Genomic DNA, 17,842 nt, shown 5'->3' on the forward strand with positions numbered 1-17,842 from the left:
ACCGCCGCAGCGCCGAGATGAAGCGCGACCCGCAGCTCCCCGAGGAGAGCCCGGAGCCGCCGCCACGCCCGCCCCTCTCCTCCTCCTCCTCGCCCTCGGGGCAGGCGGAGGGCGCGGAGCTGGCGGCGCCGGTGTGGATCTTCGGGTACGGCTCGCTGGTGTGGAGGCCGGGCTTCGAGTTCACGTCGCGCAAGGTGGGCTTCATCCGCGGCTACAGCCGCCGCTTCTGGCAGGGGGACACCTTCCACCGCGGCAGCGAGAAGATGGTAAGGGCGGGGGGGCGCGGGGTGCTGGGGTGCCGCGGCTCGGCTCGGCTCGGCTCGGCTCGGTTCTAACGCGCTGCCTTTCTGTGCCCACAGCCCGGGCGGGTGGTGACGCTGCTGGAGGACTGCGGGGTGAGTACCGGGGGCCCTGGGGCTGCCTGGGTGGGGGGTGCCCGCGTCACCTCCCGGACAGGTGTGGTGGCAGCCGAGTGCTCTTAAGCCCCCCCGGGATCGTGGGGGGTTGTGCGGTGCGTTACCCTTCTCTGCTCTCTCATCACTTGTGCGGGGACCACCCCGAGCAAGGGAGCTTTGATTTGAAACATTTGCGGGCGGCTAGACAGGCCAGTGCAGGTAACAGCATCCCGTAACCACCCTGCGCTTTGACTTTCAGGCATGCACGTGGGGTGTAGCCTATGAGGTCCGTGGGGAACAAATTGCTGCATCGCTCGAGTATCTCAACATGCGAGAAGCTGTCCTGGGAGGCTATGACACCAAGCTGGTGAAATTCCACCCTCAGGAGAAAGATGCAGAGGAACCCATCCTGGCTCTTGTTTACATTGCAACACCCCAGAACCCTTCCTACCTTGGCCCAGCATCTGAAGAAGACATTGCAGCTCAAATCATTGTCTCAAGCGGTTGTGCTGGTCATAACATAGAGTACTTGTTGAGACTGGCAGACTTTATGCGCTACTTCTGTCCTCAAGCAGAGGATAAACATCTCTTCTCCATTGAAGAGGCTCTTATCTCCATCCTTCCTTGTCTATACTACACAGAGGACTCTCTAGAAGAAACTGCGAGTGTCCCTCAGAAGTCTAAGGGTTGAAATAGGAAATATTTTTGCAGGGTTCAGTAAAAGGGACATGAGGGAGAAGAAAGCAGTGGGGACAATCTTAACTCTGATAAAGTATACTGGACTGAGTGAATAAAGGGAGAACTAGCAAGTAGTTGGGGAGGGAGGAAGTGGAGAGTAAAAGGCTTGCTATAGGACTTGCAGTTAGTACTTGTTACACTCCTTGTCTGTAGCATCACCATACCCATCACTGCTTTCCAGCTGAGGAGCTGGGATATTCACAGGAACTCTGCTCTGTAAGACTTGCTTCTGGGAGTTAAACCTGAGGCACTCGTTTTCTGTAGAGAAAGAGGCTCATCTATTCTGTGCACTTTCTCTTTTTTTCTTACCTATTTTTTTTTTTCTTTGAAAACTAGTTGAGCAGGACTTGACTGGGTTTAAGCAGTATCTGTGTAATTCTACCTCAAATTGGCAAAAAACTGTTTGTGTGGTGGTGGAGACTTTGGCAGATTCTGCCAAATAAAACCTTTATTTTTTTCCCCTGCCGTGTCCCACCTCCAATGCAATGACCTGACACTAAATTTTAGAACGTTTGTGCAATATGAAGTGAACAGGCCTCTTAATGCTCTTGTGGATCCTACTTCCTTATGTTGTGAAGGATCACAGTAATGCACTTCTTTTCTAAAATGTCATACTGTATTTATTATGTGATACATTTCCTCTTAGGAGGGGTATCTAAACTACTCACATGCCACAGTGGTATGCAGCCCACGCTCAACCTTGCATTTGTGCCTTCTAGTTTTAAATCCGTTTTCTGAGGAGCTAAGCCTGCTTTAATGACAAGCTTTTCTCCAAGCTTCACTGTCCTTGTGCTGCTCCAGACATAACTGACTGTAAGAAAAGGTCTGCCTGTGTGGGAAGCCTGTGCTGCCTGCAGGAAAGGTGTCAAGAGACTTTTAACTAGCCCTGAACTGGATAAACCTCTGGTGCTTCAGGATGACATGGGTTTCTGTAGAAGCATTTTTGAGGGTTCTAGTTCCATACAGGGGTGTCTGTCTGGCACCTTCCATTTGACTGCAGAGCACCATGAGTGACCATACTTGTACGCCTGTGAGCTGCTGAAAAGCCTGCCTTGACCATGTTAAGCAGAGGCACTGCTGCAAGCTCAGACTTTTCAGTTTCACATATTAACAGCATGAAAACCCACAGTATTTTGTGACAAAACTGCTGCTACTGCAACTGCAGCAAAATAGCTCTTGAGAGCTGCCCCCTGGGACTGCTGGCTCCTCCCAAATGCCATGTGTTTTTTTAATTATAAAAAAGGCGAGGGACTGTTTGTATTACTGTGGCTTGTATGCATATGAAGTGGTACGGTGCTGTGCCCAGTAATAAAACAAACTGACAAAGTCAGTCTCATGTACTTTGGTGTTAGTCTTTTTCATTATGGACTTAGAGTTCAAACTAAGAAGTCTTGGGTTTTTTTGGTTATTGTTTTTTTGTTTTGTTTTTGGGGGTTTTTGTGTGGTTTTTTTTTGTTGTTGGGGTTTTTTGTTTGTGGTTTTTTGGGTTTTTTTTGGTGTGTGGTTCTTTTTGTTTGTTTTTTGTGGGTTTTTGTTTGTTTGTTTTTGTGGGTTCTTTAATGGTGATTTTATTTTTTTAAACAAAGCCTTAATTGCTAATGCTGCTGAAGTTCCTAATTTTTTATGGTTTTGTTCTGTTTTTTTAAATCATCTTGCTGAGCAGCATGCCTCTGCCAAATCTAGTGGAAGAACCCAACTGACTCTTTCCCTTTGAGAAAAGGGGATTCAGTGACTTTCTCTTTCCAGCTTTTGTTGATTGTGGAGTGCTGGTACTGACAACAGACACAAGCCAGCCCTCCAAACTCTGCAGGGCAGGCACAGAAATGTAATTCTTCCTTGGCAGGTGAAAGGATTTTCATTCTGAGTGTAATTTGGCATTGCTGTTTCCAAGAAGTAATAGTGGGCGGACCAGAAACTGCAGCTGCAGCCAGATCTGCTGGCTACTGTAAGGGAGTCGGTTATTTTTTCCTGCCTTGTGCCCCACGTGGTGTGTACAGGGGTAATGTGCACATTCCCACTCCTCTTGTTACCAGCTCCCTCAGCACCAGCAGATCACTGTACCTACCAGTATAACCTGCCTCAAGACTTGAGTGATGAAGTAAAAACTAACTGAAACAACTGAATGTACCACTAATTAAAGGCAGGATAACAGAGTAGAGAAAAATACACTTTCACTGTCCTGTGGAGGCTCTCACTTCAGCTGAGCAGCTGCACCCTGAGGGCTGGGGTATCCTCCAGCTGGAAAATCAAAGGGTTAAAGAAGGAACTTATCTGCAGAGAAACACTCCCTCACTAGTACAAGACTGGGGTCAGATTCCAGAATAACCCAGATAAAACAAAACCATCTTCACACCTTTCCAGTCTTCACAGGCACAAAGATGCCACTGACAGGAATTAACATCAGATGTGCACTGAGCAACCTCCATTGCCACTGCACAGGGATAGCCCCGTGCCTTGTCCTGCCAAGCCTGGAATGGCCCCGTGATCCTTCACAATCTGGTAGGAGACAAGCAGTGAATGCTTATGAACAATGCAGCTGCACTAGGAATGTTCCTTCAGTGGCTGTTTCTTCTTCCCTGAAAAACTTCACTGTTTTAAGCACAAGTACACTACTCCACTGAGCTACCATTTTCTTCCCAAGGAATTCTTTGTAGTGGACTTCCAAAAAAGGGACCCCATTTTCTCATCAGAAGCAGTGAATTTGGCAGCTTGCTGCTGTCACCCTGTCACTGCATCTTCAAGTCAGTAAGACACTGAGGTCATTAGTTAACTTCTTTCTCCCAAGGCTTTTGCTGTGTCCTGTGAGTCTGGGGACTGGTCATATTTTGATCAGTTGATTAATTAAAAAGGTTAACATCCCAGACTTGAACTTTGGCCATGTGAGTGAGGAGAGATGGCACCCTGCAACATTTGCTACATGCCCAGACTTTGTACTGCTACACAAAGGTGGGGATTCCTTGCCTCTGATGAACCAAGTGGGAGGAATGTAATTGCTGTCTGGAGGCAGTCTCACAACCATGGCACCTGGGAGTGCCAGGTGGATGGTGACACACAAAGACAGTGTCCTACCCCAGGTATATTTCCCTGTAGGTTTCCTGTCCCTGTGCAGCCCAAGCCAAGCAGCTGGCTGTGGGTGCAGCTCCAGCTTCTGGCAGCCCTGCCACTGACAACTGGCCTGGGAAAAAACACTCACCATTGTCAGAGGGACACCCAGTGCTGCCAGACACCTCTGGAGATGCTTCCCTATCCAGCAGCTTCCTACTGCATGTGCAGTTTTTTCTGACTTCCCTATGACAAGCTCATGCCTATCAGGTCACCTCACATTAGAAACCAATTGCAATGGAAACACATTTACAAGCTCTATCAATTGCATATTTCCCAAGCCTAAAACCAGCACAATTCATATGATTTCAGTTCCTTCTTCAGCCTTTTCCATTTTCCTGCCCAGCAGTTCCCACACAGTCTTGGAACATGGGCCTGAGTCACCATTTCCTTGAGTACACTAAGACAGGACCTACCCAACTGCTTTGCAGTGGCACAAGCCCTCTAAATAAAGTAGAGGACAACAGTTAATCCAGTCCCAGCCTTCATATGTTAAAGCACTCCTGAGGGCAAACAGTCCTTGAAAGGCAGAGAAAGGACAAGCAAACTCAGCAATGTTAAAAGGATTCAGAGAGAACCAAGCCAAGAGGAAAAACCTCTGGTTTTTAGATGCTACAGTACAATTGCAATTTCAAGGTGGAGTGTCCAGAACAGAGGAGACCATGCAGGTAAATCCACCAAAGTGATTCCAGCTTTAGTAAAAATTAGTTTAAATATAGCATCTCCAAGGTGTGAACTTACCTGTGCTTCATTTACTTCTCCAGGTCAGAAAATTAATGAGACCAAATTCGTATTTGTGGCTGATGACAATAAATGCATGCAACTTGGCAAGAGAAGGAGGTGGTAGGAAAAGGGAGAAGAGAGGAAACAGATCAGATTTCCTCATTTTCTCAAATGGGTGTGAAAGCAGCCAATGGCTTGGTCAAGTCTACCTGAGGAAAAGGTACATTTGAGCATCCCAAGAGTGGGGCCATCACAGACTTTGAAGGCCACTGAAGAGCCAGCCCAGAGTCTCAGTTCCAGGAGGAGCTGAAGGGGGAAGGTGGAGCTCTGCATGCATGCCCACAGGCTTGAGAGGCTCCCTGGGACTACGCCATGTGTGGCAGGGAGAGCCTTGCAGGTGGCCTGCAAGTCACAGGGAATGGCACATGCTGGACTTAGCATCTGTTACAGAACTGCAGCTGGTTGTATGCAGCACATATTATTCCATATGTGTCAGCCTGCTCCTCAGAGACAGGCTGCAATATGGATTTAATTACCTACAGATGTTTCACAGGCAGAGGAATAGCAAGAGATAGACCCCAAAGAAAGCTGCTGTGTGTGGGAGCCTGCGGAGGCCGCGCTCCCCTGGCAGCAGCAGAGGCAGAGGCACTTTGTGCACATGAACACAGGGTGCACCTGTCCTGAGAGCACGGCTGGCTGGGTCACAGCCTGCTCTTTGCTCCTGCCACCAGCAAAGCTGGGAGGGAAAAGAAAGCAGGGGAGAGAAAGAGAGTCTGCTGGCTGTACAGCTGCACCAGAACAAGGCAGACACTTTGCATGAAGTATCCAGATGTGGCCACCTGTGTGCTTTGACACTTCTCCAGGTAACACATTCCAGACAGTTCAGCACCAGAATGGGGGCACAGCTGATATATCCCAAAACCTGGTAGTCAGTCTAGGGCTGAAACTTTAAATCAGGTTTTATCACATTCAGTGCAGTAATTTCAGCCCAAAGGCAGAAAGGAAAGCAAATGAGCAGAATTTGGATGGGAGATGTTCCCTGAGTCAGATTTCTTTCTCACTTTGATGCTGCCGGTTTTCACAACAGGGCACAGACTTCAGTAGCACCAAATCCAAATGTTTTTTAGAACTCAAGGACTGATGCAGCATAAGAAAGGACAGTCCCAGTGCATGACTGAGCAGTGATGTGCCATCAGCAGTCAGCCCAGCTCACTACAGAATCAGTCCCTGTGCATGGGAGGAACAGGAAAGGATTAACAAAATTGATTTACAGTCAAGCTGTGGAAAAACTACACTTGCAGCAAAACTAGCAGCTGCTCAAAACACTTAGGAATTTCCTACTAACTTAGTTGCCTTGGCTTAGGTGAAAACCACCCTGATTTATATGCTCTATTAAAATCATGAGAGAAGCCTCTTGTGGGTTTGAAGGAGTCTTGAGTCCTGGAGGGGAGGGAGGGTGGAAGGAAGTGGGCATTCTGGGCAGCACTGGGGAAGCTCTACATGCTTTGTTTACAAACCCTGTACACTTTTTGTTTGGCTTTTGGATGTTTTTTATCCCTTCTCAACTCCCTTTTCATCTCATCATAGTGCCAGCCACACTGATGAGTGTTTATGCTTGTGAATTCCTGAAGCACAGCCAGTACCTTGAACTCTAGAGAATGAGACTGAAATAACGTAAAAGGTCAGGGAAGTTCAAAGACAGAGGTGCTGTTTTCCTAGCTGGGGACACCACACTGTTCCCAGACCACGCTGGGCTGCTCTGGGAACACAAGAACAAAGACTTCTCTCTTATGTACTCCTGTTTACGCTGCTTTTTGCCTCCCTCACCTCACTGTTTTAAAAGGACTCATTTCCATGAAGCTTCAATTAAAACTACCAGGGATCAACTTGGCCTAAGCCTGACAACTGAGGAGACACTTGATAGCTACCATCACTTAAAACTCTTGTCACCAAAGGAAAGGGGAAATTTTTAGCCCACTACCCAAATCCTGCGGGCTCACATAGCAGGAGGAAGCCCCCGAGTGCTGCTTTGTCCACAAGCAGGTATCAGCGACAGAGGCACCTGGAAATCTGTAAGAGTTTCACTCACAGAAAGGCCAGTCAGAGAGTGACTTTTGGAGAGTTTGGAGGGGTTTCATGTACCTGTGCTGGTTAGCAAGCCTGAGATTCAGAAACATGATGAACCTGCACCTGAGCTCACTGGGCACATGCTGGGTACGTGCAGCTCACCTGTGCCCTGCCAGGAGAGAGCTCTGGCCCAGCACACGGGACACCTGCCCACGCTCCCACTTCCAGCCGCAGCTGCAGACCGGGGCTTCCCTGCCACCTGCACACAACACCGCACCATGTGCTCACTGCACCGCACCACACCCGCCCCAGTGCCCTCATTCACGGGCGAAGGGAGGCTGGGAACGGTCCAGGATGGCGTGAGCTCTGGGTTTCACTGCCTTCTGGCCTCAGCTCTCTGCTTTGCCTTAAACTGAGCCCGAGCACAGAGAGAGACCAACAGCACAGACAATATGGAAGTCATTTCACAGACACATCCAGCCCACTTACAGCAATTAGAACCTCGTCTGCAAGCGAGCCGCCTGGGGGGCAACCGGCCAGCCTGCTGATATTAAAGTCTGTCTACACAAAGCGTATGTGACATTTGAAAACACTTAGAAAACAAACTTTTAAAAGCAGCTTTTTATCCCCTCCTTGGTAGACGGCGTTCCAGCCTTTCCAAACCCCGAGCCCGCCCCGAGGCACCGCGCGATGCCGTGGGAAGGAGGGAGGCAGGCAGGGCGCCGCGCCGCCCGGGCCAGCGCTGGCTCGTGTGCTTCCACGTGTCACAGCAGCGAGTGACAACCAGCGCTGCCAGTGACCTCCCAGGACTGCGGCTGAGCGTGGCTGGGTGTGCTGGAGGTGCGCAGGGGTGCGGATCCTGTTACAGACAGCTGGGGTCAGCAGCTCTGTCCTCAGGGTGCTTCTACTGGCGCCATGGGCTGAAATCTCTCTTATTCTTGTTTTCCAGGGAAGTACTCATTTCTTTAAGTAAAATTGAGCCAAAAGTATGTTTCAAATAGCTAGCAGGTTCTTTGATTGTACATAAATTCATTTCAGATTATACATACATGCATTGTTCGCTCTGCTTTATAGGAGTGTGCTTTACTTCAAGTTGTTTATCCCCACAAACACACAATCCCATTTTAAAAGAGGGAAAAGTGCAGGAGTGCCCAGCTCCCCACAGCTATGACAGATGCTGCGTTTCATCTTTACTTTGACAGCAGCTGTTAAGAGACTCAATTACCTCTGGACATGTTAGGCAGGAGCCAGATGAAAGTGTCTCTTGCTGCTGCACAGCACAGTTGATTCTGGAAGCATTTCTGTCTCTCAGCTACATATATACTGAATCTATTCCTGGGAATACATCCTATAATTTGAGGGCAGATGAGTTCAGGACTGAGGAGAAAAAAGTAACTGTGGGACTAGGCTCATTCAGAATAAATATCCACTGTTTTTTCCCAGAGGATTGCTGCCTCATTTCAGTTGATGGGAGGGCCTTAAAAATGAGCAGCAGCTCAATTCCTTTTTCTCTTGTATATATTTGTTTATGCCTTTATGTACACAAATGCAGGGGGACTGTTCCCTCCCCACTCTGACTTTTCTCTGGCAAATCACTATAGCAATATCTGCACATCACCGTGGCACCTTGGCAAGCCTAAATTCCTCTTCATGAGACCTTTGTGAAGAGGTGTAATTTCTATTGTACAGATAGGGAGCTGAGACATCAAGAATATGATTTCAAAAGCATTCAATGACTTTAAAAGCACATTGTGAAATATTGAGGGATGATGTTTTTCGGAGTACTGGGAACTGTACACTGGGTGTTCAGTGATATCACACTGGAAAAGAGACAGTGTGTGCTCCTGTAATCAGCACTACATCCTGATGCAAACATGCAAGAGTCATCTCATATTTTCATGGATACTCTTATGTTTGCAGTCGTTCAGCGAGGATCTGAGTGGTTGCAAGTTTAGTGATTTGCTTTCAATATTCTTAAACTTTCACATACCAAAGCAACTAAAATTTAAGCTCAGCAGAGAAACATTTTTATATAGCTTGGGGTGTTTTTACTTTATAGGGATCGCTCAAATTTCTTGCAGTATCTCAAGCTCTTTTACCTGCTGACAGTTCCAAACTTCTCACTTGTGTTAATACCTGTAACATCTCAAAGATGAGATCTGGTCTAAAGTAAAAATTTAAACATAACTTTTTCCATATGCTATCAATTACATCATTGCAAGGCAGAGCTGGACTTCTCTAATCTGTCTGTGAATATTCTACCAAACCAGTTCTCACATTTAGTATTTAGTTATTTGATTCCAGACAGACACAATGATACAAACAACAGCAAACTGCAGTGAAACCAAATTATGTTACTTATACAATATATACCCCTGATTGCATATGCTAGCAGCAAGTTATCAAAGCCAGGGAAGCTGCAAAGCTCATGATTGGTTGTTTCAAAATCATGTAAAGAACTTCAAAGCAGCCAATAAAAGGAATTGCCAGGACTTTCAGTCCCATGTCAACAGTGTTTTAGAAACTTCCTTGTGCATTACAGATTCAGAATCACAATGTCAGTGAGCTTCCAATTAGTCAATTGGAATTGATCTGAATGTCAATTTACTTGAATATTAAGAAAAACAAATTCTTATTGTGTTAACCAGATTAAATAAGTATCTTACTAAAATTATGACTGCCAGATAGTTACAGTAATTTCTTCCAAACTCTGAACACGCAGAGAATGATGAAAGACTGCAATCATCTGGACAAACAGACATTATGAAGCTGAATTACTGTGTCAGGGGCCCTTGAAATCCAGAGACTGAAATGTCCCATTATGCACCTTTAGAGCTATTTCGAGATCCACTTCAACAAAGATAGTGTCCCTGCCCATGGCAGGGGGTTTGGAAGTAGATGATCTTCAAGGTCCCTTCCAACTAAAACCTGAGTTTTAGCTACATTCTATAGTTCTATGAAATACCATAGTACTGTGATTGTAACTAAGATTAAATCAAAGAAAAATTTAGATTAAATGGCAAGAAGAGGGAGGTCTGCAGGAATGCAGACATTGTTCACACAAACTCTAAGGAAAGACTAGGAACAGCAAGCAAAACAAGACTCAGAAGGGCCCTCCCATTAGCACCCACCAGATGCATGGAGTAATCCCCCCGCCCAAAACAGGTTTTGACTGTTAGTTTTCAATATTCTCTGAAGGTTCATATAGCCTGAACATCTCTTGTTTCCCCTGCTTGCAAAGGAAAACCTGGGAGCTTTGTCACAGACAAAGTGAAGTATCACTCAAGGGTGTGTCGGGCCACGTGCCATTGCATTTACTGTGCAGCAGCACGCTCCGCTGATCAGCACGTAGCTAATTGCAGTCACATGCCAAAAGCTTAATGTACTTAAAAAAAACCCCAAAGCAACATTCAGCCTACTACAGGTGAAATTTGCTGACTCTCCCATTCTTAAAAAAACCCCATCAGCCTCCACAGGCTGAGTGAAATATAGACAGGTACTCTGTGCTGCTGCTTCCGACTGACTGTGGAGGGCAAGGGCTGCCAAAGGTGACTTGCTTTGGAAGCACTTCTGTGAGGAACTCAGATGGGTTTAGACCAATCCTGATACAATTTTTGACTTGTCTGTGGAGGAAAGTTACTTGAATTACAGAAGACTGTGAATTGTAGAATAGTTGTTCCCAGCAAATGTGAATGTTCTTCCTCAGCAAAGAGCTTACCTGGGAGGGGAGATTTTCAGGAACACTGTTGAAGAAGAAACATCATAAAGCCACTTGTCTACACAGCAGCTGCAAAACTCTAACATGTACTTGCTAAAATGAATAAAAATGAGAATTCCTGTGTTTTAACTCTACTGTAATATCAAGGGAAACTGTAACACCACACTTGAAAAGAAACCTGAAGGACAGTCACCTGAAAGACAGATGACATCTTACCATGATATGGAGGGAGGGCTCCCACCTGTGATGTATTTCTTCCTAGAGGAAGACCCAGTTGGGAAGTTAAAATGCAGGGTACATCAGAGCAACTACAGAAATAGATGAGAGGTGAGATTAACAGGATTTGCTTCACTAAGAGGAGAGTATTTCTTAAAGATTTCTAAAATCTTGAGAAGAAAGCTGCTAGTTTGCTATGAATAAGAAAATTTGAATAAATTTACCAAATAGTCAAAAAATCAGTTTTGTTAGACAATCCAAATCAGTAGTAAATTTTCAACTAAATTCTAATCTCTGAGCAACAGGAAGAGTTTTTCTTGTACAGTCCTCACAACAGAGGTGCAAGGCATAAGGGACATGCATTTAAGTGTTAACACTTTAGACAGAAGCATTTCCCCTACCAACCAAAAAAAACTGCTTGCAAAAAAGTCACAGAGATGACAAAGGATACTGTAGTACTTGGAGGTTTAGCTCATATGGTCACAGACCTAACAGAACCAGCACTACTGACAAAGAAGGAAGAGACAGTCCACGGGAAACTCAAGAAGACACAAAAGTGGTGTTCCAATGTTTTCATCCCTCATTCTATCAGGGATGCTCATCAGCTGAGGAGGGAAGGAGTCATTGTTTCATACCTGAGTACTGAAACACTTCCTCGTGCTTAGGATGCAAAAGCATTCCCTCATATGCCCCTAGAAGAGTATTCTATAAATAGAGTACAGTACAAAATGCCTGGAAGGCCCATTAGCTTTGCTAGTAACTTCACTTTTCTGAAGGGGTAGGCAGGAGTGAAGAGGAGGCTGAAGCTGGAGGAAACCCAACTCATCTTATCATGCATTCCTCCATTTCAAGAGGCATTTGTTGGATGCTTTTCAGAGGAGCACATGCTAATGTGAGTGCTACAAGAACAACTTGTTTACTCTACAGATCTGCTGGTTGAATCTGAGAGCTGGGCCATCTGTATTGGCCTAATGGATGCTCTGAGAGAAAGGTCGAATCATCCTTTCCCCTCTCATTCACTGCTGTGCAACTGGTGCAGGCTGCAAATAAAAAATAAATCCTTCACAATTCTAGGAGTATAAGATACGATTACCTTTATTTTAGTACATATTTCTCAGTTATACTTCACATGCAAGCAGCATCCCTTTGGATAGGGAGCTACAAATTGTTTTCCAGCCACTCCAACAGAAATTTCCAGAGGACAGCAGGGTGTGCACCACCATCCCTCCTGGAGCAGGAAGGGGAGCACAAGACATGCCTGTAAGGATCCCTGAGAGTTATAATGTGTGTTTCAGACTGGAGAGTCAACAAAAAAAGAAAGATGGAGGCAGAAGTGAGAAGCTGAGGAGCCTGTATGTCTATCTGGGAGCAGAAGCAGGCCAGCTCACTGAGAAGACCAGGACAGAACATGCGGTGCAGTGGTCACAGGCAGCACTTCCCAAATTACACTGATCCACATCCTGTGCCAGAGTGATTTTATCAATTGTGCTCTTCCTCCTCTCAGCTGCAACTTGGCTGTTCCTGAGCTACAATCAAAGTAGTGCAGATCCCTATTCTAGCTGCATGGAGCTTTTCCCACTGAGCTTTGCGTGCCTCCCCCACTGGGAAATGCTGCTGAAGGAAATACTTGGGGATATGGAAATAAAGCAAGATACAGCTCTAGGCAGACAGGCAGCTTTCTACAAAGGGGGCACAAGACAGCAAAGAGCAGGGACACTGTGGTGGGGAAAGCATGCAACAGAGGGGGGAGAAGGCACAGAAATACACTACATTTGGAGAGTGCAGCAATAATATCCTAAAGTGAAGAATTAAAGCAGCTCCTGGTTCAAACCATCCTGCAGTAAACTGTTCATCTCTTTGCAAAATAAGGAAATGAAATTTAGTGGCTGGCTAAATGGAAAGGACAGCAGACTTGAGCCATAATAGATAAGAGAAAATGCAGGCTAGGGGACAAAGGGTGTTCTGGGACCCTTCTGAACTAGACAACCCTTATAGGCTAAACTACCAAAATGTGTGTGAGGCTGGGACACTACAGCACTTTTAGGTCCTAACTTCTCAGGACCTAAGAAAATTATCACCTTTAAATGTCTTCAATAGGAGCATTGATCAGTGAACTGTATTTAACAGTTTTGTAGTAATTAGTGAGTAAAATGCTATAATCAACTAGCATGATGAATACATGGCACTCCCAACATGCCCCAAACCATACTGACAGCTATTTCACCATTCCAGCTCATACACAAACTCAGTTCATTCGATCATTGTGTCCACGTTTAGCAAATACCTTGATCTCTTGGAGTAAAGTGAATTTCTCTGCCATTACTGCGTGTACGTGCATAGCACACAGTTGGAGTGAAAAGATGCTCAGATGAAATTATAAAGAACAAAGCTTCAGTGTGCACACCCATCTGCTCACTTCAGAATAACTGTTCCCCAGGTATTGATTACAAAACTACCTCCACCTTCTTAAAAAATTCCCAGTCTTTGTTTTCACAGCACTACTTCCTTCTCCAACGCAAGAAATTAGACTAGGACAGCCATCACATGATTTTTCCTAGTTCCTTGATTACTATCACAGAATCTTTTCTCCTATGATGCATAATACCAAGAATGTTGAAATGCAATGTCTTACAGAAATTGAACTGAATATGATCTAGCAGTTAATTTATTTTACAACTATATTAGATCTTATTGAACTTCTTAGACTGACAAACTGTGCAAGCAGATGGGCTACCACTGCTTTTGCCACAACTTGTGATGTCATTTAGTGTTTCTCTTGAAAATTAAATTATATTAAGTATTTTAAAAAATTTATTTATGTTACATTAAATATATTAAATGTTTTATTTTAGAAATATATTCTAAATATATTTATACTCTTAAATAAATATTTTTATTTTTATCAGTGGTTTAAATATCAATAATTTAATCTTCCAAAAGTATAGCATGTGACAGTACATATTACATTTTTGCAAGCTTTTCAAATGATAAATTTTTTTCTCTCCGCTTTGGATTATAATCTAATGCAACTGTCTTGCAGTTTGGAGATCAAGACTGTGCATAAAAAAGTCCTTTCAACTCCCACTGGAAAGAAAAAAATAAGAAAAAAGAAGGAATAACTATAAGAGAATAATGTCTCAACAATCAACTGTATTGAATACCACTGAAGACCAGGTACTGTTTAATATTATAGTTGCTTCTGTTTTCTTGTGACCTGCTGCACACTTCCTCCAAAATAGATTATGAGGTAATCAGTGAATACAAACATGGGATAAGGGTACAGTTGTAACCGAAGAAGGTTACAAACATGATACTTGCCAGAGCACAGATGCTCTAGAGCTTTACACTGAGCAGTGTTTGTCTCCAGAAGCACCTCCAGATGCACACCCCTCCATGCTCTCTTTCCTAATCCTCTCATTCATACAGCTACATGCATAAAAACCACAAAGACACTGATTTACATAAAATTATCTCACTCCATTTTATTTAAGATTTTCTCCTCCAGTTAGTAAAAGAAAGATGTGTCTCTCTTTATACATATGTACAAGTTCAGTTACAAAAATAGACAGCACATTCAAAGAGAAAAAAAGGCTTGGCATTTGTCTGATTCCCTCTAAATATCATATATACATGTGAATAGAAGGGGAAGGGGGAAGTCTTCATGAGTTAATTAAACATCACCTCCCCCACAATTATCCCCTGCAAATCTGTTCAAAAATCAATCTAACTAAGCTCAGTTCTGCTATTTTCAGGTGTGCAAATTAGAGGCAGAACCAACAGGAAGCACTCGCTCTACACTGTAGGACGCCAGGCAAAGGATTTGGGGTCAGAAAAAAATTATAATAATAAAAAAAGAAATCATCTTCCACTGTCACAGCCCAGACCTGCAACTCAACTTGCTTCTCTCAAGGGATGAAAGTGCCCTGGCAGAACAGCCTCTTAATTCCAAGTGTGAGACAGAACAACTGTCCCACACCTAAATCTCAGTGCAATGCAGACAACGCTTACAGCAAAGCAAGGGGCTACGGGCAGGGTTTGTGCATCAAGAATGGGGAAGGAACAACCAGGGAACAAGAACACGGATGGGTGCTGGCAGCACTGCCTTCCAGCAGCCTCATGGGACACGGCTACCGCCCACGCTGCAGTGAACTCAACCACGCCAGTATGTGTGATGATCACAGAGATGAGGGAAAACACACTGCAGGAACAGTCAATGGGATGGCTGGGATATGAGACAATTTTTTTCCCAGGATTTGGCTGGAAGGGAGAATGGCACAGTTCTCTCTCTCTCAGGATTGCTTTTCATTGCTCCTCTCACATCACTGCAAGCTGCAGATCCATGCTCTGCCACGGCACAGTGAGAGGAGCAGCACAAACTCCTCCTCAACACTTCAGTTTTCCTCCTTCTTGAGATTTATACAAATAGAGCATTATTTTGTTTCTAAGGTTTTAAGAGTTCTGCGCACCTCAAAAATGACAGAAACCATTCTGAACACGGTGTTTGTGCTGATGAGAACTCTGAAATGCAAACCAATCACTGGCCTGTGGTTTCTTCCACTGTGTGAAGCAGAGACTGTGCTGCTGCTCTCACAAGGCCTGACAGCATTCCCTGTATTCTGCAGCTCTGAACATCTTCCTGACAAATGGTGCTGAAAAGAGTCTGCTGCCTGGAAACCACCTGAGACACCTTCCTTTGAATTTCAAGTCTTTAAAGAACCCAGAGATCCACACCAGAAGAACCCAAGAATTTTTTTGATCATACATCATCTTCAGCATAGCCCCCAATTACTCCTGCATGCTCACTGATCAGCTGCCAGGACACAAATGTCTTGTGACTCTACAGTATTCTCCTGGGGTTCAGATACTGATTTCATAGGACAAAATTAATGCTGGGCTCCACCTCAGGCTACAAGAGAGGAAGTATACTGGTGTGACTTCAAGCACACACAGCTGCAGGATATTGCATGGAGTAGTTGGATGCTGTCTTACCCCAGACTCCCTTCCCTCCTTCTTGCAGTGTCTGCAAAGATAGTTTTTTGGAATACACATAATCAAAGTGCTCACATCAACCACCCACTCCCATTGTGCTTTGATTTTCTTTCCACACATGTGCTGGACAGCAACAAGGCATTTGTTAGCACGCCTTCGACTGGCAGGGTGGTCTACTCTGAAAGCCAACACAGTTAGACAAGCTTTGGGGGTTCAAAATTACTACCGACCACCTGAGGTGTGGGCACCTTTGCTTTGCTTCCGAATTGAAGTTTCTGATATGAGACTGCTGGTCAGGTTTAAACTTTTGGGGGTCCCACAAATACTGTTTCCTTTGCTCAAAGGGGAGCTCAAGGGAGAAGAGGCGTTTGAAGGTCCAAAATCTGTAAGTCCAGAAGGCCGAATGATTGCTGTTTGTAGAGGGCTACTTGCAGACATGCCTAGCAATGGAAAAGAGAATCAAATTCTACATGAGCATATTATTCCACTTGTGGTTCTTCAACAGCAGACAATGGATTAACAATCAGCCCTAAGACCACTCTGTATTCATGACTTACAACAGTTTAATGAAGAGGGATGTCCTTAAGATACAAAACATCTTACAGTTATACACTGCGCTATCTTCAGCTGGTGTCAAGCTGCACCTTAATCACCATCAGTTTAGCAGGTTTTGGAATGCAATACTGTGACTTCAACATAATGCAATGCAGGAAAACCACAGACATAGCCATGGCATAAACAACACTATCTGATCTGTCTGAATACCACAAAAAAAAACCCCAAACCAACAAAAGCAACAAGAGGAAAAATATTTGGTGTGAGATAATTCAAAAGGCAGATGAAACTCAAAGTTATCTGAGGTAAAACTGGCTATCCTCTCACACCCTTACCATGTCACACCTTCTACTGCCTGGGTCTCAGAATATAATGGACAAGCAATACCAACAACACAGCACTTAAGCTATCTGCTGACAGGCTGTAAGCAGCATCAGGCCAGCTCCCGCTGCCTGTGCCCTGCCCCACGTACCTTTGGAGACGTTGTAGCCGTAGGCCGCGTACGCTGCCGCAGAGGCCGCCGCCGCCCCCGCCTTGGCCCCTGCCATGGCCGCCGCGCTCCCAGCTATCGACTTCCGGCTCCTGCCTTTCCCAGTGCCACCCTTGGAGCCGCCTTTGGGACGACCTCGGTTTCGACTTGACTGGCCTCTGGCAGCGAGAGATGTATCTTGCATTGAAACGCCTGAAGAAGGAAAGGATGTTAAACCAGTGACTCGTACAGTGTTCCTCACCAGTGAGTGCCACATCCAAGCTGCCTGCCAGTTACACCAATACTGCTCCTGTGTGGCACTCACAGTAACAGGGACACTGCTAGCAAGCCGCGGTCTCATGAAAAGAAATTATGTATACAAAACTTCACTCTTCAGCAACAGTATCTTAACTGCAACTACTTGTATTATTATGAATCCAACCTACAAAGAGGTGGAGCATTCCAAGTTCTACTTCAGGATAATGCATTTTCTTGTTTGAAGATGGAGATGCAATTATCTTCCATCTGCTACCTCTAAAGAAACTCGTAAAGAACTATGATTTTACTTATTTCACAGTGAAAAACTACAGTAATTAAAACCACTTGACATTATTTAAAATTACATTGTCCTTGAAAAAAATTATTTCAACCACCCACTGGAGATAAAGAACTAATTATTAACCCAATAGCAAATTCAAGGAAAAGCTTAGAGATTAATAGTTCTGTTGTTGTCTGTAATTTGGTAACAAACTTAAGGGTGAGATCCCTCAATAACATAGGAACAAAGGACACAAGGTTTTGAAGTAACTAACATGGAAAAGAGGTAAGTGTGGTAAATGACAGACTATAAACAGATTTCCTATCAAATCA

General features: G+C 44.8%; 2 protein-coding genes across 2 annotated transcripts in view; one reads left to right on the forward strand and one right to left on the reverse strand.

Annotated features, from left to right (window-relative positions):
- Positions 1-2,473, forward strand: CHAC1 (ChaC glutathione specific gamma-glutamylcyclotransferase 1). The gene is made up of 3 exons (XM_036385090.2): positions 1-266; positions 360-395; positions 655-2,473. The coding sequence occupies exons 1-3, from the start codon at positions 18-20 to the stop codon at positions 1,084-1,086; spliced, it is 717 nt and encodes a 238-aa protein (XP_036240983.1). The 5' UTR covers positions 1-17; the 3' UTR covers positions 1,087-2,473.
- An 11,942-nt stretch (positions 2,474-14,415) lies between these two features.
- Positions 14,416-17,842, reverse strand: part of INO80 (INO80 complex ATPase subunit) — a 73,901-nt gene continuing 70,474 nt past the window's right edge. The window contains exons 36-37 of the mRNA XM_036384064.2: positions 16,976-17,185; positions 14,416-16,388 (exon numbers count right to left, since the gene is read on the reverse strand). Coding sequence (XP_036239957.1) covers positions 16,171-16,388; positions 16,976-17,185 — 428 coding nt within the window. The 3' untranslated portion in view covers positions 14,416-16,170. The remainder of the gene's footprint in view (positions 16,389-16,975; positions 17,186-17,842) is intronic.

Source organism: Molothrus ater, chromosome 6 (genome assembly GCF_012460135.2).
Source record: "Molothrus ater isolate BHLD 08-10-18 breed brown headed cowbird chromosome 6, BPBGC_Mater_1.1, whole genome shotgun sequence".
In the NCBI taxonomy this organism is placed as follows: domain Eukaryota; kingdom Metazoa; phylum Chordata; class Aves; order Passeriformes; family Icteridae; genus Molothrus; species Molothrus ater.

Excerpts from the sequence above, each read along its gene's own strand:
- CHAC1 (XM_036385090.2), top strand. The coding sequence starts at position 18 with ATGAAGCGCGACCCGCAGCTCCCCGAGGAGAGCCCGGAGCCGCCGCCA. Across the intron at positions 267-359 it reads ACCGCGGCAGCGAGAAGATG|CCCGGGCGGGTGGTGACGCT; the intron begins GTAAGGGCGGGG and ends CTGTGCCCACAG. Across the intron at positions 396-654 it reads CGCTGCTGGAGGACTGCGGG|GCATGCACGTGGGGTGTAGC; the intron begins GTGAGTACCGGG and ends TTTGACTTTCAG.